The following is a 27,168-nucleotide window of genomic DNA, read 5'->3' as shown; positions in this document are numbered from 1 at the left end:
CCCATGGAGACAGCTTGGACATGGAGAACGCCCCCCCACAATGGCAGGAGAGTTAATGGGCACAGAAGTAGCGACAGGTTGAGTGCTGCAGTAGAGTCCTGCGCGGGTCCGACTTTTAAGACCCGCAACCCGCTACAACACAGTCTTCTTACCCGCAACCCAACCCGCTATAATAAGACTTGCTACCCGACCCAAACCCGCAAGTGTTTGTCCTTTACCTACTGCCTGCGTCAACTGACTCTCTCACGCTCTCACATTCACACACAGATATCTCTACCATTCCCGACAGATTGAGTTTACACAATAGGCTATACAGCGTGGATTAGATTTACAATTAACTGCAACAGCTGATTTGGTTTTAACTTAAATCTGTTATTTATATGCATCTATTCAAACCATGATGTTTTTTTAATCAACAAAATATGTTTAACTTTTGTGGTAGAATGAAGAGACTTGCAAACAAGAAACATTCTTTTACAATATTTGAAAACCGTAAAATGCATTTATCATTATCTGTTAAGTCTACTATTGCCCACATACCATTTTGACTTGCTGATTTAACTGATAATTGGGATAGTGCGCTTCGAAGACATGTTTGCGACCAGTTTCTGCAGTTAAACTTCCCACACGACACAAACCTTCTCTCCTGTGTATGATGATGAGTGTGGTTGGGTCATGTGAGGAGTCCAGACCCAATGAAAAACTAGCATCATCTGTGTTTGCTAAGGAATTAAAACAAAAAATTAAGCATGTCTACTGGGGCCAAAATGTAATCTTGCTGGTGCTATATGACGTACCATAGTGCTAGAATCTAGCGCCATAGTGCCAAATTTGGCATTGGATGGAGAGGACTGTTCTGGAACCATTCATAATAAATGAGTCCATTAGTGTTACAGTACGATGATGTCTCAGTACGTACTGTACCATCAGCAAGTGTTGCTGCTAAATTGCTTCCTAAATTGTGTTTAGTGCTTCGCATCAGGCAATGGAAAAAGCTATGGCGAATGCTCTGCCTCACAGTGATGAACAGTTGTGTTAGGTCTCCCGAAAGCAGCTTATTTTAAAGCAACACCAGTGTGAATGATGATGCAGTAAAATATATCGTTTTTTATATGCAAAAGTGCCTTTTCTTTTGCCATTCCCCCCCTAAAATTTTGGAATCCCCCCCCATTGGCTGCAGCATAGTGGGGAAATCCCCCCAGCACACAAAATGAAATTCAAGCCCTGATCCTGGTTAGCTGGCCAATTGCCTGTCAGTTAATTACAGTTGATTAACCTGCAAGGCAGCTAGAGCATATACAGGCAGCAGCTCGCCTTATTTGCTTTGTTTTTGTTAAATAAAAGTAGTCAATAGCATCGTTGATTCTGTGTGGCCATCTAATCTCCTGCTGTTTTTGCCTGATCGCTTTTACAAGCCTTTCACAATGGGCAATACTAATCCTGGTTTTCCATGAGGCTGGATAATATAAACATCTAGGGTCATCCTGTTTGATCGTACAATGTAGGCCTAGTTGATAAGGCTTGAATCCTGTGCTGCCTGTTCAGTGTTACACTACAATAAGACCCAGTTTTAATAAATCAAGATAATTTGCTTTTGTCCGTTCTGTAGTAAGGTGCCTCTGTTGTATAAAATAGATGTCCTCTTATGAGGTTCTAGATGCTCAAACTTTGCAAAATGATATCTCCTATAAAAGTTTACACACTCCAATGTAAATTTTATAGTTTCTAGAAATTTCTCAAACAAAGAATTTTCGTTTTATAGTTTAAAAGAGGTTATTATTGCCAAAGGTGCCTCAACTAGCTATTAACTTAATTTTCCTTGTCAGGGTATGAATACTTTTGAATGCAGCATTTTTTGAGTTTTGCAAAAGAATTGCTGAAATAAATAATTGTAGACATCTATTTCTTGTAACTTCTTTCCTCATCCACAAAAGTAAAAGTTTTGCTACAAAAGATTTTTCCTAAAATTATTTGTTTGAGAAATTTCTAGAAATTAAAGATTTCCACTGGGGTACGTAAACTTTTGACTACAACTGTATTCTAAATTACAAAAAAAAACAAAACTGTACTCCAGAAGCAACTAGTGCTGAATATGAAAAAAATATGGAATTATGACATCTGTACTGGAATTTCGACAAATCTGTAACACCGTTTTGGTTAATTTCTTAAGCATGATTTTATTATGAATTTTAATTTTGCATAGCGATATCATATTATATTGTACAATAAGCCTGTTCTAATAAGATAGTTAGAACATTGATTGAAAGCTTTTGTTTTCGCTTCTTTAAACAGGAAAGGTTTCGCTTCCTTGACAGGTAATTACTTTGTGCAGTGCAATAGTTTTTCATGTTCACTTTCCTCTTGTGTAGGGCTGACCTGAACAGTAAGTCTAGGGATGAATGAGTTTCACCTGTTTCTGTTTCTAAAGAAGCACTTTCTACATTTAGTCTTTCAGTCTAAATAAGATGTGCCTGTAGCCGACAAAGGGCACAACAGGACATAACATTGCTGTTGTTGACAGGGTATGGATTGAGTGAATAGAGGTTGGATGAAGCACTCTGCTTGCATTGCGGAATAAATATTGAATTTTCAGGGCAAAGGCACGAATTTTGGAGGGCAAAGTCACGATTGTATCAGTTTTCTGTCACAATTTGCATCCCTGAACAATGGCCATTAGTTGTCAGACCACTGTATTTTGAAAATAAAGGTTTAGTCCCTTCCAATGGCATAACATTTGTGGAGCAATAAGGTTGCTAACAATAGGAATGGTCGGTGTTGTGAGAGTGTCAGGCAAATACTGTACAAGAGAGACCGAGTTTGAGGATCTAATTCAACCCTTTCTGTTTGGAAACCAATAAGGCTTTAGAAAACAAATAACACAGCTCTTCATCCGTTAGGATATTTGTCTTTAAAAAATATTGAATCTACAGTAGGAGGTGTAGCAAATTAAAAATGCCACTTCCAGTTGTATACAGTAACACCTCTAGCCAGCACATCAGAATGCTGCTGCTTTTGCTTATCCGAGAGATTGTGTGAGTCAAATGTGCTATAGAAATAATAAGGAAAGGAAATCTAATTTTGAATCATTGTCGGTGAGGGCTTAGAACATCTATTTTATATAAAAGTACTGTACAGAGACATTTATTTTGATATAAATACTGCAACTATATACACAATTACATAGAGCTCTTCAGATTCCAAAGTTAGGACAAAAGCAAACAAACATGTGGTTCTCTGTCTGCAGAATGATGGGGTCCTTTATGGATGTTTAAAATACTGTGGTATTTAGCCACAGACTAAAGTATATCCCCAGGGAAGGGGACCATATTGGAGGTAAAGACATTCTATACGGTAGCATGATATCTTCAGGCTCATATTGCAGGGACTGACACAGATTCCTCATGTTTTACCCAAGAGGTTTCTTACTTTAGGTTATACTCTAGGCCCTATTCACAAAGCTTTATTTTAAGACGTATTACTTACAGTATACTTTGTGATTCCTAAAAGAGACCTGTAAGTAGCTACAAATGTGTTTATTTTACGTTGCTGTCTATTTTATTGTGTTTGTATTTATTCTGAGTGGTTCTTGATTCTGTTTCTCCAGTTGTAAGAATTACATTACATTAGATTACATTAGATTACAGTAGATTACATTACATAATGGAGGAGAATTCGTGCCAAAATTAATTAATAAATAAATAATAAATAAATAACGAAATATGGAGCAGCAGAACCCAGAACCACTAGGAATGATTGCAAACCCCCTCTTATAAAATATGTATTCAAGTCTCATTTGTAGCTGGTGTTATAGGGTCCATTTTGAGCAAGGTCCTGGAAATACAGGATTTTCTTTTTTTTCCCCAAATTTTGTTGCAGACCGTAAGCTGAAGTTTAGCTTCCAAATTTCTATTTAATAATATGCTTGTAATGGATACAATGATTCATCAGCTAGTCTCTGAATTGGCATTGCATTTAAACCTGTCAGTTTACAGTAGCATGGTATTGGATTCATTTACAAGCAAGCAGTGTTTTGTGAGGCAATGTAAAGTACTGTATGCTTCAGAAAACAGTTAATGAATACATGTAATCAGGCCCCTACATCTGACCTCATTGTGAAACAACAGTTAATGAAAAATAAAAAAAACTGAAATGTATTGGTTAGATAAGTATTCACCCCCCTGAGTCAGCAATTACAGCTGTGAGTCTTTTGGGGTAAGTCTCTACCAGGTTTGCACATCTGGATTGTGCAATATTCGCCCATTCTTCTTGGCAAAATTGTTCAAGCTCTGGCAAGTTGGATGGGGATCGTTGGTGGACAGCAATCTTCAAGTCTTGCCACAGATTCTCAATCTGATTCAAGTCTGGGCTTTGACTGGGCCACTCTAGGACATTCACTTTCTTGTTTTTAAGCCACTCCAGTGTCGCTTTGGCTGTGTGCTTGTGGTCATTGTCCTGCTGAAAGGTGACTCTCTGTCCCAGTCTTAGGTCTTTTGCAGACTGAAGCAGGTTTTCCTCAAGGATTTAGCTCCATCCATTTTGCCCTCTACCCTGACAAGCTTCCCAGTCCCTGCCAATGAAAAGCATCCCCATAGCATGACGCTGCCACCACCATGCTTCACAGTAGGGATGGTGTTACCTGGGTGATGTGCTGTGTTGGGTTTGCGCCAGACATAATGCTTTGCATTTAGGCCACAGAATCTTTTGCCACATATTTTCACCCACATGCCTTTTTGTAAATTCCAAGCGGGATGTTACATGGACTTTTTTTTAGAATTGGCTTCCTTCTTGCAACTCTTCCATACAGGCCAGATTTGTGGAGTACCTGAGCTATTGTTGACACATGGACAGTTTCTTCCATCTCGGCCATGGAACACTGGGTCTTTCAGAGTTGTCATTGGCCTCTTGCTGGCTTCTCTGACCAATGTCCTCCTTACCCGGCTGCTCAGTTTGGGAGGACGGCCTACTCTAAGCAGATTCTGGGTGGTGCCGTATCTCCTCCTCCTCCTCCTCCTCCTCCTCCCTCCTCCTCCTCCTTCTCCTCCTTCTTCTTCTTCTTCTTCTTCTTGACTTACAATTGTTACAAGATGTCACATTATTTTTTACATACAATTACCCATTTATACAGTTCGGTTTTTACTGACGCAATCTAGGTAAAGTACCTTGCTCAAGGATACAGCAGTGTGATACTGTTAATATCTTAAATAACTTCACATGACTGTAATCTGAATCCGTTGTTGCAGAGAGGACCTCTTACAGTACCTTAAATGTACTGTATATCTGTATATTTTTATCGGTCACATTTTATACTTTCACATGCCGTGCATGCACTGTAGGTAATCTCTTGCATCTTTCCTTGTTTGTTGAGCTATGCAGATATAGGTAAAATCTGCATAGATGAGATGCAAAAAACACCAAACTGCATCAACACTGACACGCTTGTCTGCAGTGATGGACAACCTTAAAAACTATGAACAGCAGGGTAGTTGCATTGAACGTGGTTTGGAATCTCATGCTGTGAGAATTCTACAGGGTTACAAAATGAAAGTCACCTCAGAGATGTGGTTCTGAGAATGCTGAACAGGGGTGGCTTTCTAATGTGTTACAGTTGTAAGAACAAGGTCATTGCAGTAGAGTTCAAAACCAATCTCTTTATTTATCTTGGTGGCATTTCAGAGGCACTCCCTAATGAACACTTTGAGAGCAGGTCAAACAATTCCAATGTGTTTTCCTGAAGGCTAGTATATGTACTGTACACAGTCTCAGCCAGAGCCAGGCATGACTCAACAATGAGCCCTCCTTGGGTACAGCCCCTCGGTCATGACACTGCTTTTGTTGCCTTGGAAGCCCTTTCTGTTCACACCAGATAACTTGTCATTCCCTGTGTGGTTTCTAAATTTACTGGAATAAATTCTAGTACAGGGGTAGGCAGCTCTGGTTCTGTTACCGTACGTTACCGTAGCCTAAATACAGTATAAATGGATACAGTAGTCAATACGCAAGATGCCCATTTCTCCTGCATAGCCAGCATACAGTTTAGAAATGGAGTTAACATCATGACTCTGTTTCAGACAGAGCAGACCCCTGGTCTTAGTATTGATTTATACAATTACCGTTACAGTAGGCATTTCACAAACAGTTTAGTGTTTTATGATGTCTAAAAATACAAGCGATAGTCCACTGTGCATCCACTGCACATCCACTGAATGTAAACACTGCCCCCATGCTTTGGGATTGATTGGGCTTGATCCGGGATGATGGGAAAACTGCCACTATGACATGTAATGTGCTGCCACTGTCTTCCACCGTTTCCAGCAGCAAGGAATAATTCAGTAAGCTTCTGGATGGTTACGGTCGAGTGGGTTGTTTGTGGCCATACTCATGAGTGGAATACCCACAGCACAGTTATGGAGTATTCTGTTGATATAACAAGTATAATAGCATCTGAATTTGGAGGGTTACTTCGATCAAGTGCTGCATCTGCATAGCAACGAGAGAGAGAGAGAGAGAGAGAGAGAGAGAGAGAGAGAGAGGAGAGGAGAGAGAGAGAGAGAGAGAGAGAGAGAGAGAGAGAGAGAGAGAGAGAGACAGAGAGAGAGAGAGACAGAGAGAGAGAGAGACAGAGAGAGAGAGAGAGAGAGAGAGAGAGAACATTCATTGATTTGTTTTTCCGTCTTTCAGCCTTAGAAGCCTTTTAGCTGATTTTTTTTTTTCCTTCAGTTTTACTAGCAGTAACACGTTAATGCCAGTTCAAAACATGGCTTGTACAAAATTTGCACTGAAGTTTCCAAATGAACCAGCCACAAACAGATTACAATGGATAAGTAATGTTATGGAAGTCTACTTTCCCATCCACAGTGCGTGGGCACAGTTTGACTTTATTTGTTTATTGTAACTGCCAGTGCATCTCAACTCGAGGGCCCATTTCGCAAAGCAGAACTTGAGATCTTTGTTGAAGGAACCAGCAACAGTGTATAACAGGTGCATGAATATCAAACCTTACTTGTTAAATGACTTCATTTTATACATTTGTTTTTTAAAGAAACATCCAAAAAGTCCAGAAACAAGAATGTACTGAAGTTCCAACCCAGTACAGTATCCATTGACCATCAACCGTCCCTCTGAGCAGTCCTTCCCTTTTATACAAGTTTACCACTGTGTTTGTGTAGTTTTACCATGCTTGTCTCGTTGTTCTACTGTGTGTTTACCATAGTTTAAGCTGGTTTGCCATGTTTAGTAATATGCTTTACCGTACTTTGCTATTCTTTACAAAGCGTACCTATTCTTTACCATGTTTTTACTGTGGTTTATTACATTTTGCTAGGCTTTTATTATGGAGAAAATTAAAAAAAGGTACCCACAGATAAATTTGAAAAAAAATGTTGTGCTTCAATTGAATATATTCAGTACGTTTCTTCTTTGATTCCTGTTTTAAAGCAAGTAAAGTGATTTCAGGTTTACATGTCTTTCTGAGCAAGTTCAGTAAAGCTGCAAGCAACAGTCTGTTCCCAGATACGGTACCAGTATGCTTCTTCAGCAAAAAACGTTGGTGTATGCTTAGCCCTAAACTTTTATTTATTTATTTATTTATTTATTTATTTATTTTTACTGCTGCAATTTTTCCTAAAAAAATGTTATGCATTTCAAAAACACAAATCTAAAACATATTTAAATTAGCATAATAATACCCAACTGGCAGTGTTCCAATGACCGGCCCTACAGCCCACCTGACTGGCAGTGTTCCAATGACCGGCCCTACAGCCCACCTGACTGGCAGTGTTCCAATGACCGGCCCTACAGCCCACCTGACTGGCAGTGTTCCAATGACCGGCCCTACAGCCCACCTGACTGGCAGTGTTCCAATGACCGGCCCTACAGCCCACCTGACTGGCAGTGTTCCAATGACGGCCCTACAGCCCACCTGACTGGCAGTGTTCCAATGACCGGCCCTACAGCCCACCTGACTGGCAGTGTTCCAATGACCGGCCCTACAGCCCACCTGACTGGCAGTGTTCCAATGACCGGCCCTACAGCCCACCTGACTGGCAGTGTTCCAATGACCGGCCCTACAGCCCACCTGACTGGCAGTGTTCCAATGACTGGCCCTACAGCCCACCTGACTGGCAGTGTTCCAATGACGGCCCTACAGCCCACCTGACTGGCAGTGTTCCAATGACCGGCCCTACAGCCCACCTGACTGGCAGTGTTCCAATGACCGGCCCTACAGCCCACCTGACTGGCAGTGTTCCAATGACCGGCCCTACAGCCCACCTGACTGGCAGTGTTCCAATGACCGGCCGTACAGCCCACCTGACTGGCAGTGTTCCAATGACCGGCCCTACAGCCCACCTGACTGGCAGTGTTCCAATGACCGGCCCTACAGCCCACCTGACTGGCTGTGTTCCAGTGACGGCCCTTAGTGTAAGTCATGGTCTACTTCTCTATGATACTGATTCATTTTATTTAGTATTTACATCATTCTAGAGGTTTTTATTTTTTAACAAAGCTTGACAAGTTTCCACGGCCCTGATTTATACAATATTTATGTGAAAGCACACTGTATTGTACGTTGTAGCCAGTAATATCCAGTGAGACTTTTGTACTGAATAAAGTGTTGAATTGTAACCTTACTGGTTAAAGAACGCACACCACAGTTAGCATTCCATTGATTCTGCACTGTGGTGGAAAACTGAGAATGCCAAGTAAAGATTAGAGTCGGTTACAAAGATTGTTGTGGCCTGGGGTCAATGATTTACTGGATCTGGCAATTCCTGTTTTAATTTTCCCAACACAGGTCAGTCCTGTGTTGGTATAATTGTAGCTGAGCTGTTGTGTTCAAGGTACAAAGTGGTTTATTGTCCTGTAGGGTTTGCTTTGAATAGTAAAGGGTTCTTCAAGCACAGTCTAGTGATCCTGGCAGCGAAGCTGGTTTTGCTGCATTCTCTCAACAACCATTGCGAAGTGGACATTCTGGTTGTTCTCCCATTCATTGTATGGACTATTTTGTTTTCTTTCAGTGTTGAAATGAGTTTAGATTTTTATGCAGTAATTCACACCCAAGTGGTAGTGAGTATTATTATTATTATTATTATTATTATTAGATGGATCTCCTAATTGTCCCAATATTGCTGAAATTGCATGTACTGTATTGGACGTTAACCTTGTATACAGTGGGTGTGCCTTCATGAAACAAAATGCCACATTCCTGGAAATTTAAAGGTCTTGTTCGCATTTGTTTAGATAGTCAAGGGTACATTTCAGTGCAGGTTTATGAAGTGCTGGCCTGTTTACAGTGCTGTAGTTCTCAAACATAAGTGCTTTAAACATTTAAAAATATATATTTAGATTATTGTTATTTTTTCTTAGACTTCATTCATCAGCTTTGTATTTCTAGTATATTTTGCAGGCCCTAGATGCCTTGTAAAATAACTCAAATTGTGTGGGATGTTCAACACTGGAGACGCCGAAGTATGCTGGCCTGGAGAAAAGGTGTCGCAGATGAAGCCCCAGACTTGGCGTGATGAGTGTGGCACAGTTCTCCCCTTCTCAGGGAATGCACACAATGTGTTCTTTGTTCAGCAACTAACTTACATGTTAAAAATAGTAACACTCAAGCATTCACTAGTAACGTTCATGTAAGTTTGGTTTCTAAATTTTTCTTGCCTTCAGCTTCATGGAGAGCCATCTACACGAGGCAGGTCACATGACCCCAAAAAAAGTTAGTAAATGATTTTCTTATCAAAACTGGGTTTGTCCATATGCAAGACCTGAGGTTGTTTGGAAAAATAACTCCCAATCAATTCATTTTTTTTCCCCAAACGGTTTACTCCATTCTTTAATTAACTCCCTATTTTTTGATAGATGAAAATTCAGCGATGTTTTATACTATAGTAAAGTCAAAAGGTGTTTTTCTCGTTTAAAAAAAATAAATAAAAAACAGGAGTTAATTAAAGACTGAAGTAAACTCTGTGATAATATGGCCGAATGTGTTGAGTTGATCATGCTGTGCCATTCTGAGTCAGCTATGTTTCTGTATGGAGCTCTGCTGGGTGTGCTATTCTATTTATACAACAAAGGATGTACAGCAACTAGAATTTAGTGAAACTTTATTTTTCTTTTAACAAAAATATCAACACATATTTTGTCTTATACCAACACTGTGTCTAATACCAACACCCCAGCAAGGCAGCCTTCTGAAAAACCTTGTATAAAGGTATGTTTTTATTATATATATGTATGTGTGTGTGTATATATATGTATGTATATATATATATATATATATATATATATATATATATATATATATATATATATATATATATATATATATATATATATATATATATATATATATATATAATCCTCCTTGGACTTGTATAATAAACTTTGATGTAATTTCTAGAGGCAAAACTAAGAAGAGTACCTCAAAGAAAAATGTTAATTTAAATTAATTAGCAAATTATCTAAGTTTTTAACCCATCGACTTCTTTTTCTTTTTTTTTTTTTAAGGAATAAAAGTTTTGTTTTTGTGTTTGTGTACTGTGTACATTTTTCAACAGTGTTCCAATATCAGTCAAAGATAGAACAATTGGTGTTCATTTGAATGAATATAATTAATATGCAGTAAATATCCAGCTTCCCTACTTCTTATCCTTCAGGACAAGCAGTGAAAACATGTATCATTTCCTATAGTGGTACAGATGGTTCTGCAGAGATATATGGAATATGTTTAAATTATTAAATTTATCCTGCACAATTATACAAGAGTCCTTTATATCTGCAAACTTAAAGGGATAGTAGATGCTTCAAATACATATCCCAATATAGAACTTGGGCTACAAAGATTTGCTTGTTTGGCCAAAAGCATGACCTGAAACCTGACTTGCTTACAGTAAGATGCATGGCCTACACAGTAGCTAACCTGAATAAATAAAGACACATGCTGAAATGTTGCAGACAATATTAGATGGAAGGAGAATTGAGCCAAGGTTTTTACGTTTTCTTCCTCCATTTACAGCAGTTTTTAAGCATTCTTGGAACAGTCAATCAGATTTTTAAAACTACTGTAGATGAATGGGGTCATGTTGGCCAGCTACCTGAAATCTAATATTTATATATTTTCTGCAGACAAAAATGATTTGTTATGGTCCGTTCTAGGAAATGAAAAACAACTGCTGCTGTACAGTGACTGGCAAGTCGGTACAAGATTCAGTGGCAGGGTAATATTTTGGCTACAACTGTAACAGTGGGACGAATTGCTCATTACAATCCAAAATAGACATTAAGAAAGGCACACAATTTTGTCAACTAGAATAAGAAGTTTCCTTCGAATTTCTTCTGTGTCAGAAACAAGCTGGCAAACCTGCAATGACTCGCTCTGCTATAAAAATGGAGTCTCATTCCCAGCTCTGCATAAGCAGTTCCTGTGGCTATGTCTAGTTTCCTGCAGTCCACCATGACACAGCACCCACTGCTGTGTGTGAACCTGGTTCCAAGGTGATGCAGCACTCCATTGTTTACACAGTAGTCAATATGACCGTTCTAGCCATCTGCTATATTTCATTAAAGTGTTTTCTATTCTTCTTCTCACAGCCTGTTGAAACCCAGCCTTTCAGGTACCAGAGCCACAATACAATGAGAGCCAGAATACAACAATCGTGTGTCTTTGTGTGGTTTAACTTTTCAGACGTGAATGTGACAGTCACAAGGATAAATAGTGGGTTTTTTTTACAATCTACTGTATTTCTCATCAATGACATAATGTAATACAGCCTTCAGATATGGTTTGTTGCAAGTATGGAAAAGGATGTTGACTGTAGTTGAGGGTAATGTTTCACTGCAGTACATTGAAATGAGAAATAAAGCCAGAATTAGCCCTACTAAATTTAAATGGCAGAGTAAATCTGACAGTTTTATTGAGGCTTTTAGTAGGCCACAATTGCTTAAAGCACTTGTATATTACCTAATTTTACATGTTAAATATACTCGGCTGTATTTTCTGATGAATACAGGTGAGTCCATTTACTGTATGGGCCCAAAAACCAAAATACTGTTTTACCCCTAAGATGGTGGTCATTTGTTTCATGGCATGTCTGGGGCATTTATTCATCTGCCAAGTTTCTTTTTTAAATTTTAAAGACCAGGTAGCCCATAAATATATCTAAGGGAGATGAACATTAGAACATACTATTTGTTTTAGACTGCATATGTGCATTGGCTTCATTTGCATGTTATCTTTTTTTGATGCAGTCTTTTAATTCTGTTATTGGAATTAATCATGAACGTGGTACTTTTTTGCAGCGTTTGTTTGATTGATTTGGATATTTGTCCCAGCACTCCCATATAGTAGCTTAATACTGTGTTAATGAATTGTATTATGGAATTACAGATACTTCTATTGGCAGTAGTGAAATTGTTTAATGTGTGTTATTTACAAAAAAAGCTAAGGTGTTATTTTGTCATTTTAGCAGAAACCACCAATAAATAGCTCTTGATCGGTTAGGAATGTTTTTTAGACATTGGAATTTTCTGTTGTAGCTCAAGGTACTTTTTACATGCACCAAGACAGTTTGACAGTCTTCACGGCATGGCTTATTACACTCCTAGATTTCCTATATTACTGTAGTGGTCTTTTCCCTGGCCAGCCCAACCGACGGACTTGGCCTACTTTACAATGCTTGCACTGACACAAGTGAAACGCATGTGCAAGACTTGACTTGGAGGGCAGGCTGTGTTTCTGATACGCCACTAATCTGGAACACAGAGCATGAAATTGTACTTTCTGTCACAGTGGCATTTCTTACACCTCCATTGACTCTCCATAGAATTTATTTGGCCGAACTCTCTGTATATACCACAATGCTTTGCGTGCAGTGGACGGAAGTCTCCATTGAAAGTCAGTGGAGTCCAGTATCTTGTTAAATAGAATGTCTTTTGAAACGCCCTTCTAATAAACTGCAATATTATTGGCTGAAGCAATTCTGAGTGAGGCTGGATTTTCATTGGTTAAAATATTAGTATGTGCTCCCAATGGCTAGAAAGGTTGCAGTGTTTTCAGCACAGTGCGAGATTGACAGTTAGAAGTTTGTCAGTTTGTTGGGAAGTTTGTCTGGTTGATTGGAAATTTGCAGGTCAAGCGCCAAGCGAACTCTTCAAACTAAAGTCTATACAGCCTTTTGTATTAATGAATTGACAAATTAATTATTAGATGCATTAACAAATATGTTTATGAATTGCTGTATGAAATGACAAATTATTGGATGAATTGCTGGACAAATTGACTTTTCATGAATTGACAAAGAAATTGACATATTAATGGCTGGATAGTTTTGGCACAAATGTGCTCCATATTCTAGAGTTTCTGTAACTTGCTGATAAGTTGCTGAGGCATTAATTGGCTTTTCTTATCAGTTTCACTCATGCACATGATCCAGAACTTCGGTATTATATGACATGAAAACAAAGAAGTACAAATGTATACTGCTGATCTTACTGTACATACTATAGTTTGTATTAATGTTATATTGTGCTGTATTACCTCCTATGTTTACTTGTCATGTATGAAAAAATATGCTATCAGGCTTTAGGCCTAGCTAATCAGAAGGAAAAAAATTGTGTCGTATAATATTAGCAGTGACAGAGATGGACCCTGGATAACCGTGAAATGGACAAGGAATGTTTGAATCATTTGTAAACACAGAATGAACAGCCACCAATACACACCTATTACCTTTACATCCCTGAGTCAAGTGCGGTTGCCATGGAGATGTGATGTCATCAAGAGATATGCAGGTGCACTCAGTACCAAAGTCAGCAGAGCCCAGAAAAAAGCAGGATCTGTAACTGATGAAGGTCTTAATAATCATACAACTGTAAGTCCACTTTGGTCTACTTTGTAACAATAAGTATGTCTAGGTCTGTTAGCTTACATTTGCAATGTTTTGCCTGAGGTCTGTTTCAATTCTCAATAAGAAGTTACTGCCACCTTCTGGTGAAGAGTGGTGAACTGGGAAGTGCAATTACTGTATCGGCAGATCCATTTCAGTTATACAGTACAAGTGTTTAATCCTACTGTGACAGGGTTGCTGAGTGGTGACGTCAGGCCAGAAGCAGGAACCAAAAACTGACACCAGGTAGTACTGCAGTTATGGTGCAAAGGCGCTTGCGTCGTTTTATTTTTAAATAACAAAAATAAATAAAATATTTTAACAGAAAACACTTGCTCACAGAGCGATAATAAAAGATTTAAACAAAATAATCACAAACACAAAATAATAGTCATAAAGGTCCAGCTGGGCAGTAGCCTTCACAGATCCCTTAAGTTTCGTTTTACTTTTTTGTTTCTTTTCTCCTCTCTCCTCGCTCGCTCGCTCCCCCTCTCCCTCTCCCTCTCCCTCTCCCTCTCCCTCTCCCTCTCGCTCCTCCTCTCAAACACCCACACCTTTTATATCCTGGCCAAGGGGTTAACTGGCTATTAATTCTCTCATTACCCCTCGGCCATAGTCTGCACAAGTAGAATTATTATGCGTGACTGCCAGCTAATTCAATAATCACTAGCTGACAGTCACACATTCCCACAAGGTATTTTAAAACAAAAACAAAACACATGGCTACGCTACCAATACATTTTTAAATAAATACAAATAAACAATAACAAAACCAGCGGCGCAAAATCCATAACAATAATAATAATAATAATAATAATAATAATAATAATAATACAACAAAAGAAATACAAAATAATAAACTGCACAGGGGCGGAGGTGGGGACTCCGTTCTAAAAAGAAACAAACAAATAATACGTACAGGGCTCCTCGCCCTGTTACACCTGCTTACAGTACCTGTTCTTATTGGTCCTTTTAATTCAAATAAATTCCTTTGCTCACCTCTGATTCCTGACAATTGCCTTCAAACTGCATTTATAAAACCGTGATCCTGTTTGTATTTTTATTATCCTGCTTTTGGGCAGTTATCTCCTGATACAGCTTTGGCCAGCTGTCTTTACCTTATTCAACTGAAAGCATTTTAATAAGATGTGTTTACTGTCAGCTGATGTACAGTATTGCACTGCTGTGGAACTGAATGAAATGCAGGTCACAGCAGTGCCTTTTAACTGGTTTATCAGTAAATTAACAAACATTTAATTTACATTTTCAAATTAATATAATGTATACTTACAAAATGACATGATCTTTTATTGATTTTACAAAGAAAACCTTGCCAAGGCCATGCAGGAGTTTCTGATAACATGCATGCCTTTGCAGTTAGGCCTAGTATGTGTTTTATTAAAAGACCTTTCTAGTAAATCCTGTTCCCCTGTGGTGCGTATTAGTAAGGACAAGCCCATGTTTTATTTCGTTAAATAGGCCTAGATTAATTTTAATAGAATCCCGTATGTCAGATAGAGTTTGGTGGGCGTACGGCTACTCCATTACCTGTCTTCCATCTCTTCCAATAATAATGTTGTTTGGCTACTGGAAAATTGGATTGTAGGGAGTGGCCAAATGGAAAGAGAGTGGGACAAAAACATAATATCCAATCTTGCACACTGCAAAATTGCTGTACATACTGCAAATGCTATTTTATTCAAAAAGCCAATTTTCCAGGTACTGCAGTACAGTATCAGTGAGACACACAGGCTACACTGCTTGGATTGATTCTTAATTCACAGGCATTCAGGGTGTTCCAGTACTGCACTGTGCTATTCTGTTGTCACCATTTCTCTTCACATAGCTAGGGATATGAGCTGCAGGCAGTTCCAGTGCAAGCTCTCTCACTTGCTTCTTTGACAGTGTGCTCACTGAATCTGTCCCCTAGGGGGACCCACTACTTGTAGTCTTAAAAATCCCTTAACAAAACATTCCTTAAAATAGTCCTTAAAGGTACATGATATTGTTAAGAGTCATTAATTCGTGAATGTATACACCATTATTTCAACACGCTTCTCATAATGCCATTTGATTGGAGAAAGTACAGTAAGGTTGGTTGCTGGGGGATGGAAGGGAATAGTATACATTGGCTGGATATACGTTTATGACTTTTATTGCATTTAGTACAAGTAATTTCAAAAAGCCTGTACTGCATAAATAGAAAAAAAACTAGCAATAAAAATATACAGTAGTTTCAGATGGGAGTTAGTAAAATTACTGATTTGCAAATTTTAAAAAATGTATTTTACAAACTTACACCTTTTTATACGTTAATGTTGCTTAAGTGTTTTTTTTTTTTTTTTTTTTTTGTGGTCGGTTGGGGTGAAACAACACGTTTTGGAACGGGCCCGTCTCATTTCTCTGTTGTGCCCCGTGCTGCATTACTGTACAGTAAACCAACCCACCCCGTGCTGTTTTCGCACCTCATTTTAGTTGACTTTTAATCTGATAGCTGTGTCTCTTTCTTTTCAGACCGAGCCGGCAGCATCAGCACGTTGGACTCCTTGGACTTTGCACGGTATTCTGATGATGGAAACCGAGAGACAGATGAGCGTGTGGCAGGTAAGCAACAATTCAGGAAAGTGTCATATGTGCAGTAGAGATCAATATAAAAAATAAATGCATACACCACATGTACTGTATGTAAAATCATATCAAGTGTGCAAGTCCAGTGAGGCTACAGTGTTATATTAAGACCCACAAGCTAAGTACATTTCCGTCTTCAGTTCAGTTAAACAACGTCCCAGGCTTCTAGAAACAGTTTTCTTTGTAGTAAATGGGAATTAATTTGGCAGAATTTTGGCATTTGTAATTTACTGTTTTAGTGTTGTTTTCTTTTCTGTGTTTAGAGGTCTTGGTGTTAATTTTCCCAGCGATATGCGAGTTGCAAATTTCTGCTGTTAAGGGAGACTGTAACCATTAATAATGGAGACAGTTACTATAGCTCAATCAATATGTGCATTATAGGCACTTCATTGGGATATACAGTAAATGCTTACACCTCATACTGAGAGATTTCTGATACGCTTTTTTTTTTAATACATTTTTTTTCAGGCAACATTCACCAAAATATATGTCTGCTTGACTTTTTCACTATAGTACAGTACCTCCAAATTGTAAATTAGGCCAAATGCAAGGACTATTGACAATGTGCTGTCTTTCTTTGTGCTGTTGTCTTTCTTTCAAGTATATATTTTTTGGTAAAACGGACAGTAGTAAGCACATCACATGGTAACAATGAATGAACTAGTTAAGTCTTATTTACAAGATATCTTAATACTGCATCTGTCTCTGGATGAATACTCTTCACTTAAAGTGAAGAGTGCGGAGGAAAGGGAAAATTGGTTTTCACATCCTACACTCTATTGTACTAGCAGGTTTTCAAATCATGTCCCCAACCCTTACATGTTAATCAATTTGAGAAAAAAATCTAGGGGAGCAGCACATTGCAAATTTGAATCATCCAAGAGGGAGAAAAAACTTGCTATAAATCTGTATTCCACTTGTCCCCTGGATGCATATTTGACTGACCGCTGAATTCATCAGATATACAGGCTTATTACAGTACAGTACACCCTCGCTATAACAAACCTGTTGGGGTCCAAGCCTTTTGTTCATTATATTGAGGGGTTTGTTATAGTGAAAGGGCAATTAAAGTGAACTTTAAACTGTCAGAGTAAGTTAATGGGATGAGATTGTGAATAAAAGTAGAATTACCTGTACCCGTTCGTCTCATGCATGCAGTATTCTGCCTTTGCTTTATGCTATTCGTTAAATAATTAAAACGCAGTACAATAAGAAAAAATCCCAAATTGAAGCTTAACTTTTATTCAAAATCAATCTCGCTTGAATCATTTCAAAGTTCACCAAATCTTAACCCAACGTGCAAGAATCCCAAACTGAGCATTTATTCCAAATCAACCCTACATGAAAGGTTTGACATGAAAAGGTTGTCAGATCCTCAAGTTGTTGTGTGTTTTTTTTTTTATTTAATTTTTTTCCTTTTAATCAATTTTGCTTCGCCAAATGGTTGCTGAACAAGCCAAAAAACAAAGTGCTTTTTGACAACTTATGTCCAGGACAGAGATATGCCTGCGTTTACTCCTTCTTTTTTTTTTTTTTTTTTCAAACGATCAATATAGTTTAAACTTTGTTGCAACATAAAATGTTTTTCGTTTCAGATGCATAGTTACACAGTGCACGCTTTTTATTAAACAAAGGAGTCGACTTCACTGCAGAGGTGGCATCCAGTGCGTACAGGCCGGGATTTCGACAGTGTGTGTTTATTATCTTTTTTATTTTTTTTTATTTGGTATCCAGGGGTCTGGTTCGTTATAGCTGATGGTTTGTTATAATGAAGGGCGTTATAGCGAGGATGTACTGCATATCATCTTTTCAATAAATAAATGGATAAATATGCTTTAAATGAAGTGATTATCTTAATCTGATCAACCACCAGCATTCCATTTTTGGTGTTGTCTGTCCTTATAGTAACAGGGGTTGGGGTTAATCTTTTATAACAGATGTTGGTTCAGCAGTATTAAAAGAAAATGAGTGTTCACAAAGAACAGAGGGATAAACCTCATCCCTGATATTTCAAATCCACATTGACAGTGGCCATATCGTTTTTGACTTACTCTAGTCTGTGCTGTTGCAGGTTTTCTTAGGGAATCAAGAAATGTATTGTCAAGTGTTGTCCAAATCCTTTTAGATTTTTTTTACTTTCCTAAATACTGTTTTGCTGGGGTTTATCATTTTATAGTAGCATATAGTAGCATGCATATTGTGCATAATTGTATTCAATAAGTTGTACAGTAACATTGACACTCATAGCAGTTATCAGGCTGATTTTTGTTACATACAGTGAGGGCTCAAACCTTCTCAAATCTCTTGATTTAAAATTAATACATACAAACGTGTTCATAGGTTTATTGAATATTGTTCAAGTAAAGTCTCTGATGTCTTCTGTTAAATTCACTCCAGAGGGTTTCCATATACTACAAACAGAAAGTCATTCTGTAACTTACCACACAAACACACCATTGGTTTGCTGTTGGAAGAAACCATCTGACTGGCTCCCAGATGCCTCTGCAGAGTCACATTCTTCCTTCCATCCAATTTCAGTATCACATGCTGTATTACAATAAGCCTTTGTGTGCCCTGCCAACTTTCTATATTGTGGGTGTCAATTATTTTTTTAGGAAGGTCTCCGACCACTTTCTGCCCCCTTCCACACTTTTATTATTATTATTATTATTATTATTATTATTATTATTATTATTATTATTTTATTATTTTTACAATCCTGGGTTTGTTCTTGTCCACTTCCAGAATAGAGCAGCTGAGAGAGGCCTTGGTGGTGGATTGGTATATTTTTTAACTTTTTTTTCTTGCACGTACCAGGCTTGTTTACACGACTACCGCTGTACTTGTAAGTCTGCTTTCTCAGACTTTGATTAGCTTAGTCTTGCACTACCTTACCGAAAGCATTAGATAGTCCAAAATTAGTGTTTATCGGTCTGTGAAACCGGTTTCATATTTTAGGTTTTAACTGGTTAGCATTATGACTACACTCTCTGTTTTAAAAAATAAATAAATGAGGGTTCATCCCATAGGAATGCAAAATCACAGGAGCATCCTCTACTCTGTAGAGTAACAGAGTGCATTGCATGGGTCCAGTAACGTCCCCATTAGTGCTGCAATACATTTAGCCTTTTGAGATATGCTTTTCTACAATTAAAACCTAATCAATTTGCAGTGCTATTTGTTTTGTTTGGCCTGGTTTCTAATGAATTGCGTTTCATGGGAGATTATTTAAAAAAACAAAATGTATCCAATAATATTTTTACAAGAACATCCTGTCACATGAGAAACGGTTCAAGCAACCAGGAAATCATACTGGAAAAGCCCGAGGCAAGTTGAAACTGGTTCCTTTTTAAAGATTTATTTTTTATATATGTGTGTTGTTTAAGAATAATCCATTACTGTACTATAAAATGTTACCTTTAATGGAGTTCATGCTTGCCTTTTTAGTAGCTTCCAGTTAGTACTGAGAAATCATCTTCCAATGGTACTGAGAAATCATCTTTGTAGCCCTTTCACGTGTTAATTAATAGTAAGAAGTGTTATATTGTAGCTGCTGGGTCTCTGATTTAAGCTGACAATTATGGAAGGTGATCCTGAATCTTGTAAGTATGGGGGTGTTTTCAAATACTGGAAGTGGGCGTACTCACCATGACGGTGTAAATCTATGTAATACAAATTGCACAGTTCAGTGGTATCGGTATTAATCAGTGGAATTGGGAAAGCTAGTATTGAAACCATGCAACAGAGGGGAGCGCCTGTGGTTCAGGTTAGTAGCTGAAAGCAGTGTGGTGCTTCCATGCCTCCACTCCAACCTTTGAAAAAGAAAGAGATGCTGCACATGATTCTCCTGTGTGTCTGTTCTTACTGCGCCGTCTGACATGGGTTTTGCTGGCTTTCTGATACTTTTTTTTCTCTTTCCAATACTGGACAACACACCATATGTTAGCTAGCCATCCATTTGCCAGCAGTAGCTATTTTTGTTTGTGTTTGTTTTTTAAATTTTGTTTCATTCTGTTTTTGTTTATCGTTTTGTGCATTTTGGATCTGCAGTGTGATACTGTAGCTCATTGTCAATACAAAATATGTAAGAATTGAAAGTTAATCTTTTTAAATTTACATTAAGACATAGACATGGCTGCTACTGCTTGTACGGTATGGTTGTCTATTGTGTACATGTTTTAGTTAATAGTCTAAACAGTATGAGGAATTATTATTTATCTATTATCTCAGACAACCTTAAAAGCCTGTTAAAAGCGTCATCGCTGCAGATCATTAAATGCACAGATATATGCAAAGTATTCTGTACTTTTCATGCTTTTTGAAGAGCACTCAAGAGTCTTCATCTCCAAATAGTCTTAATTCAGCCATCCTCTGCATTAGTTCGATGCAATGCAGAAAAAATTGTGTGAACCATTAAATGAAATAGGGCGGCACCGTGGCGTAGTGGTTAGCGCTGCTACCTCACAGCGCCAGGGTCCTAGGTTCGAATCCGGCCTAGGGTACTCTCTGTGCGGAGTTTGCATGTTATCCCCGTGTTCGCGTGGGTTTTCTCCGGGTACTCCAGTTTCCTCCCACAGTCCAAAGACATGCTGTCCAGGTTGATTGGTTACTCTAAATTGCCCTCTGTGTGAGAGTGTGTGTGAGAGTGTGTGTGTGTGTGTGTGTGTGTGTGTGTGTGTGTGTGTGTGTGTGTGTGTGTGACGGACTGGCGTCCCGTCCAGGGTGTAGTCTCGCCTTGCACCCTGTGTATGCCGGGTTAGGCTCCGGCTCACCGCGACCCTGTAAAGGAGTAAGCGGTTAATGATGATGGATGGATGGATGGATGGATTAAATGAAATTGAATTTACATGTCTAAAATACTTGTGGTAGAAATAGGATAGTGGATTCCAGGATGTTCTGCACAAAACTACCTACTCCGTTCCGCCACTGCTGCCATACCTGGTGTCCTCATAGATATTCCTATTGACAGCTTGTTGAACTTTATTCAAACCAGTGTAGGTGTGTGCAGGATTTGGAAATGGTCTGGGACAAACCAAAAGTATATGCGGTCATTTAGAAAGTGTACAGTACCTCCAATTGGCCTTGCCTACTTTTGCCCCCTCCCATTTTGCGATTCTGCACAACAAATAATGAACGTTGCAAGACAGGGTGTTTAATTGGTGGAATGTTCAGTGGACCAAATACATTTAACTGAAGTTTAGTATGTGAAGTAGTTTATTCATTTTCACTAGCAGGGATAATATAGCTAAAGAGCAGCTGTTTTCAAATCCACCTCCAGTACAGTTTTAATTTAATGGGAATGTGGAAGAAATGCTGGGGAGGAAATTGCTTGTCAGGGTAAGCCAACAAAAGCACCAGCCAAAACACCAGGTGAACTATCTACAGTATGTGAAACAGGTTGACTGACTGACAGACAGACAGGAGTTCTATCTTCTCAGAACCACATTCAATGAGAGAAGCCCTTCTTTTATACAACTGAGGTCACACTGTGAGTGAAACTACAGACAGCAGTTGAGCTGTTAGAATAGGCAGGGGTTTGCAACAGTACAAGAGTATCCTCATTGTCTGTGAAAGGAAGACAGACCACTTGTACACACTATGGGGTAGATGTACTAAGATGAGCCAGTTGCAGTGCAAACATACCACAATTTGCATTTTCGTTACGACAATGCACACATTTTGTCTTATGTACTAAGAATAAATATGTTCATGAAGAGAGCCGTAATATACAAATTTAAATATTATTTGTGTCATCACCTGTGTCATCTTTTTTTCAAATAAAATAGCGGGAGTTGAGTTGTGATTTGCTGCAGCAGACGGTGCCCTGAAGGATAACGTCTATACATGCAAGGGTGCAAGAATCAAAATAACATTGTTTTTGTTAAATGTAAACATCATCTGTACAATGTATTCTGTTCTGTCTTCATTTTACCCATTTAAATACTGTTTATATATATATATATATATATATATATATATATATATATATATATATATATATATATATATATATATATATATATATATATATATATATATATATTTATTATTATTATTATTATTATTATTATTATTAATAATAATAACTGGAAAAATGGGGTGTTCTAAAACTTTTGACCGGTAGTGTATATATATTATATATTATATTATATTATATTATTATATAGGGCAGCTGGCTGTTTGAGCTAATATATATATATATATATATATATATATATATATATATATATATATATATATATAACATGAAAGGCAGTTTAATCACATCAGATTCTATAGTGGGGCCCCAACCTTCACCCACAAAAAGCTTTTCATAATCATACACTAGCCCCTTGCTAAACTGGACATGTTTGTCTGACGAGGTGTAGGGTTTAAAAAACAGTACAATAAAATCGCACACACATACATTGACAGTTCTCGATGTATTTTAAATATAAATCATTGCGCTGAAATAACACTAATGTTTTTGGTAGGCTACACATTACATTATGTAAAAATATAAATCTGTACAGTAGGCCTATACGTACAGTACAGTAGTAAAATCAAATGAATACCTAGCACACTTGTTTTGTACTTTAGCCTACTAGTAACACAAAATAAATTATGCTGCTGCATTGTACACATTGGTGTACAATGCGAATAAAAAAAATATCGTAAATTGAAACTAAATGAGTTTAAGGCTAAAACGCAAATAAGAACTGCAGCTGCAAAGCATTCGTTAAAATGAAGCTAACAGCGTTGAGTTTGTTTAGTACATGTCACGCTACACTTCCGACTGGTTTGCATGTGGGTTTGCAATGATTCTGACAGACGCAACACTTTAGTACATCTACCCCTATGTTTTTAAAGATGTGTCTTAACGACTTAAAACTACTTTCCCTATGACCTTTAGGGGAAACATCACACAAGATTTCCCAGAAAGTTACCTTTTGATCACAGATGCAAGTTAATCTCATTTGACGACTTGATGTATACAGATAATGCTGTTCCCAGCCTCGTAACCTAGCAAATTTAAACTGACTGTTTACCTCTTATCTCTGACAGTTGTACCTGATCAGCATAAACAGTATTTGCCCATTTCAGAAGTACATTAAGTAGTGTTTGCCATTCCTTTTTTAATATTATCGGCCCACTGTAAGCCCCTCCCCTCCATTTAAATCTTAACATTGAACTCTACAGATGTATTATATTATAGCAGTGAGAAGTTTTCAGCTAATCGGTGGGAGCACGCCCCAGTACATCCCATTCATGACCTCAAATGTGCAATATTGAGTCTCCACTGTCCTCTATTGTCAGGTTCAAACGTCCTTTTGCTTAGTTATAACATTCCTCAGTGGCACCACCCTGGTCTCTCTTGAACAGTAAAGTCAGTTAGAAGCAACAGCAGAATATCACAAGAAAGGCTACTGTACAGCTAGTATCAGAAAGATAACAGGGGGTTGGAAATTGTACCTTTACAGCATATAAATGAAAACTCTGCCACACACTACTTTCCAGTCTGTTTGTTTATGCTCCCGTGCAACAAAAGAACCAATGTTTGCAAATGTTTATGTTGTTGAATGAAGTCCAGGTGAATCCTAACAAGCTCAAAGAAACAGCATCAAAAATGGTTAGGGAAGGATAAAATAAAGTTACTATTTTGTTTTAGCTATATACCTTTTTAATACCGACATGGGTGAGGTGGAATGTTTTATAGTATGTTATTTTTTCCACATGTCATAATAGCTTTCATATCAAAATTAACAATTATGCTTTTGGAGTGTTGTATCCAGTATTCTAGTCTCGGTTGACCCAAAACTAAAAACTGAATTGGCTATAAATAGCCAATAAAAATAAAAAAAAACATGCCCTGACCAAATTAGTACCTGGCATTTCCCTTGATTTGGGTTCTTGTTCATTATTTAAATGCAATTGGCTTTGAGCGACATTATATTTCGCAATTCTGTATTTCTGTCAGTTGTATCAATTACTAGTACAATCTGGCCTACTTCGGCTTTTGTCCCTTCAAATAAATCGACTACTAGATAAGTTTTAAAATCCTGTGTCGGACAACTCTCAGCATTAATGGTAATGTTGAGTTAAAGTGCTCTTCTTCGTATGGAAAAACTGTCACCATTCTGCTTTTGAGTAACCTCTGCTACATGCGTTCATGAGTTTCATAGTTTGCATGTGCTCTTATATTTTGTTTTTATTATTTTATTTCAAACACTGTACCGTTTCTTCTTTTTTATCTTTTTTTCCATGCCCATCCTTGTTTATTTCTTTTATTTTTTGTTTCCTTTTCTTGGTTGGATGCCTGTGTGTGTTTTTAAACCACTCCCTGTCCAGTCCTGGAGTTTGAACTACGGAAAGCCAAGGAGACCATTCAGTCCCTTCGTGCCAACTTGACTCGGGCAGCAGGTGGCGTACATTATACTTTTACTTCTTTAGTCTTTCTGCTTTGAACTGTGCTCAAGTGCTGGCTGGAAGATGCATGGGTGCATACAAACCTCTGTTTTATTTGTTTGTTGCAGAGAGCGAAGTTCCTTCACAGGAACGAAAGAATTATAAATCGAGTCCTGAAATTCAGGTGAGAATCTTTTAACAATTTGAGGCTGTTTGTGTAAAGAGCATGTTATTGTTTTTGAGAGAGAGAGAAGCGGGGGGGGGGGGGTTATTTCTGAGAGCAATAAAACCAGGGGTTCATTTGTGCCAGATCACACTGAATTCCAACAACCGCTTAGTTGTAGGAAGGAGCTAGGAGTCGTTTTTAATGATCATTTTATACAGTTAAACTACTTGTATTCTTCTCTGTTAATTCCTGTAGAACTTAAAAATGGGGCTGATTGTGTGACAGAGAGAGGTCTACAATATCTTATTTTTCTTGAGAGAAAAACATAGAATATTTACCTAAAGCTATAAGAATCTCCTGTACTATGCAAGTATACAAGTTAACATTTAATTATTACTAATAATAATAATAATAATAATAATAATAATAATGTAATAAATAGTCACAAATCAGACTGTAAACTGTGTTATTTCTGAGGAAGCTCTTTTGGGAAATAATGAGATAATTAAGTAAGGCATGTACCATATGCACACTATATTAATAACTGGGAGATAATTTGCTGAGGTGCCAAACAAGCATACCCATTATACTGATGAAATGTTTTGAGTATTACCCTCGTGTGTGTCTTTTTTTTTTCTTTCTTTTTCACTTCCAGGAAGCAATCCGACCTCTTGAGAAAAGAGCACTGAACTTTCTTGTGAATGAATATTTATTAAAGAATAATTACAAACTCTCGGCAATCACGTTTTCAGATGAAAATGACGATCAGGTAACTGTGATGCTCTGTGTGTGTGTGTGTGACGCTGTGTGTGTGTGTGTGTGACGCTGTGTGTGTGTGTCGCTGTGTGTGTGTGACGCTGTGTGTGTGATGCTCTGTGTGTGTGTGTGTGTGTGTGTGTGTGTGTGACGCTGTGTGTGTGTGTGTGTGTGTGTGTGTGACGCTGTGTGTGTGTGTGTGTGTGTGTGTGTGTGTGTGTGACGCTGTGTGTGTGTGTGTGTGTGTGTGTGTGTGTGTGACGCTGTGTGTGTGTGACGCTGTGTGTGTGTGACGCTGTGTGTGTGTGACGCTGTGTGTGTGTGTGTGTGTGTGTGTGTGTGACGCTGTGTGTGTGACGCTGTGTGTGTGTGACTCTGTGTGTGTGTGACTCCTGGATTTATCAGGCAGAATACAGTATTTGAGCAGGCAAATCCGACGAGCATTTGGCTTTAGAACTTAAAAGGCTATTGGGGGAAAGTTTTGTAACAAAGAAATTGAAACCCATTTATATGTAAAGTTATACACAATGAAAATTGTGAAACTGATACTAAAGCTACAGTATTTAGCCATCTGAATGCAAGCCAAACTAAGCCTACTGTACCTCTCGTATTGTGCCACTGAAAAATGGGAGCCCACATGACCAGAAAGCTGCAGTTTATCATTTATTTTAAGAGACTCAATTATGTAAACTATGTCGAGACCTCAAGTCGTTGGTACGTACAGGAAACGCAGTAAAATGACAAGACCGCTTGTAAAAAGCACTGAATGATAATGCAAGTAGGAGAATGTATGTTTAAAACCATAATTCCAAAACCTCCCTTTCATTTTATACGAGTTGAAATAATACATTTGTAATTTGTAAAGCTTTTGCAGAGTGACCATCCCTTCCAAGACACATTAGTACGGAGTGGAATTAAATAACCCGATTCCTGAATGTTTTCCATTCCTCATTAAACTCCCCAAATTGGAGCAAGTGAATGGCTTCTTTCTGGTTAAAACAAGGAATCTCTCTGCTGTCATACTTTACCTCCCATTGTATTCCCGGCCCTGTGTATGCAGGATTATGAGCTGTGGGACGATGTCGGGTTGAACATTCCAAAGCCTCCAGACCTGCTCCAGCTTTACCGGAGCTGCGGGAGCCACCAGACTGCCTCCAGGGAAGCGGTCGACGCTGCTGTCGGGGTGAAGCTTGGGGAGCTTGAGGTTCTCGCCACCACCAAAGAGGCCCTTCACACTGCCGAGCAAACACAGGTAACAAAGACCAGCCATGGGAAAGCGCCACACCGAAGTCAAGATGGGTTTCACAAGCTCAAAAGAGAAATAATACCATTCTTTAAAAAAAAAAAAAA

The 27,168-nt window shown here is 38.2% G+C and overlaps 1 protein-coding gene across 9 annotated transcripts in view; it reads left to right on the top strand.

Moving 5' to 3' along the window:
- The window catches only part of LOC117400212 (RAB11-binding protein RELCH homolog), a 63,443-nt gene that overhangs the window by 2,900 nt on the left and 33,375 nt on the right, over positions 1-27,168 (top strand). For 8 of the 9 annotated variants that reach the window (XM_033999788.3, XM_033999787.3, XM_033999786.3 and 5 more), the window contains exons 2-6: positions 16,398-16,487; positions 24,840-24,911; positions 25,025-25,080; positions 25,718-25,831; positions 26,879-27,070. In XM_033999788.3, coding sequence (XP_033855679.1) covers positions 16,398-16,487; positions 24,840-24,911; positions 25,025-25,080; positions 25,718-25,831; positions 26,879-27,070 — 524 coding nt within the window. The remainder of the gene's footprint in view (positions 1-16,397; positions 16,488-24,839; positions 24,912-25,024; positions 25,081-25,717; positions 25,832-26,878; positions 27,071-27,168) is intronic. The other variant, XM_033999796.3, reaches the window with a different exon arrangement.

The sequence above is a fragment of the Acipenser ruthenus genome, chromosome 4, assembly GCF_902713425.1.
Source record: "Acipenser ruthenus chromosome 4, fAciRut3.2 maternal haplotype, whole genome shotgun sequence".
Lineage (NCBI taxonomy): Eukaryota > Metazoa > Chordata > Actinopteri > Acipenseriformes > Acipenseridae > Acipenser > Acipenser ruthenus.
The sequence above is the reverse complement of the archived record's forward strand: the minus strand, read 5'-3'. Positions and strand labels throughout refer to the sequence as shown.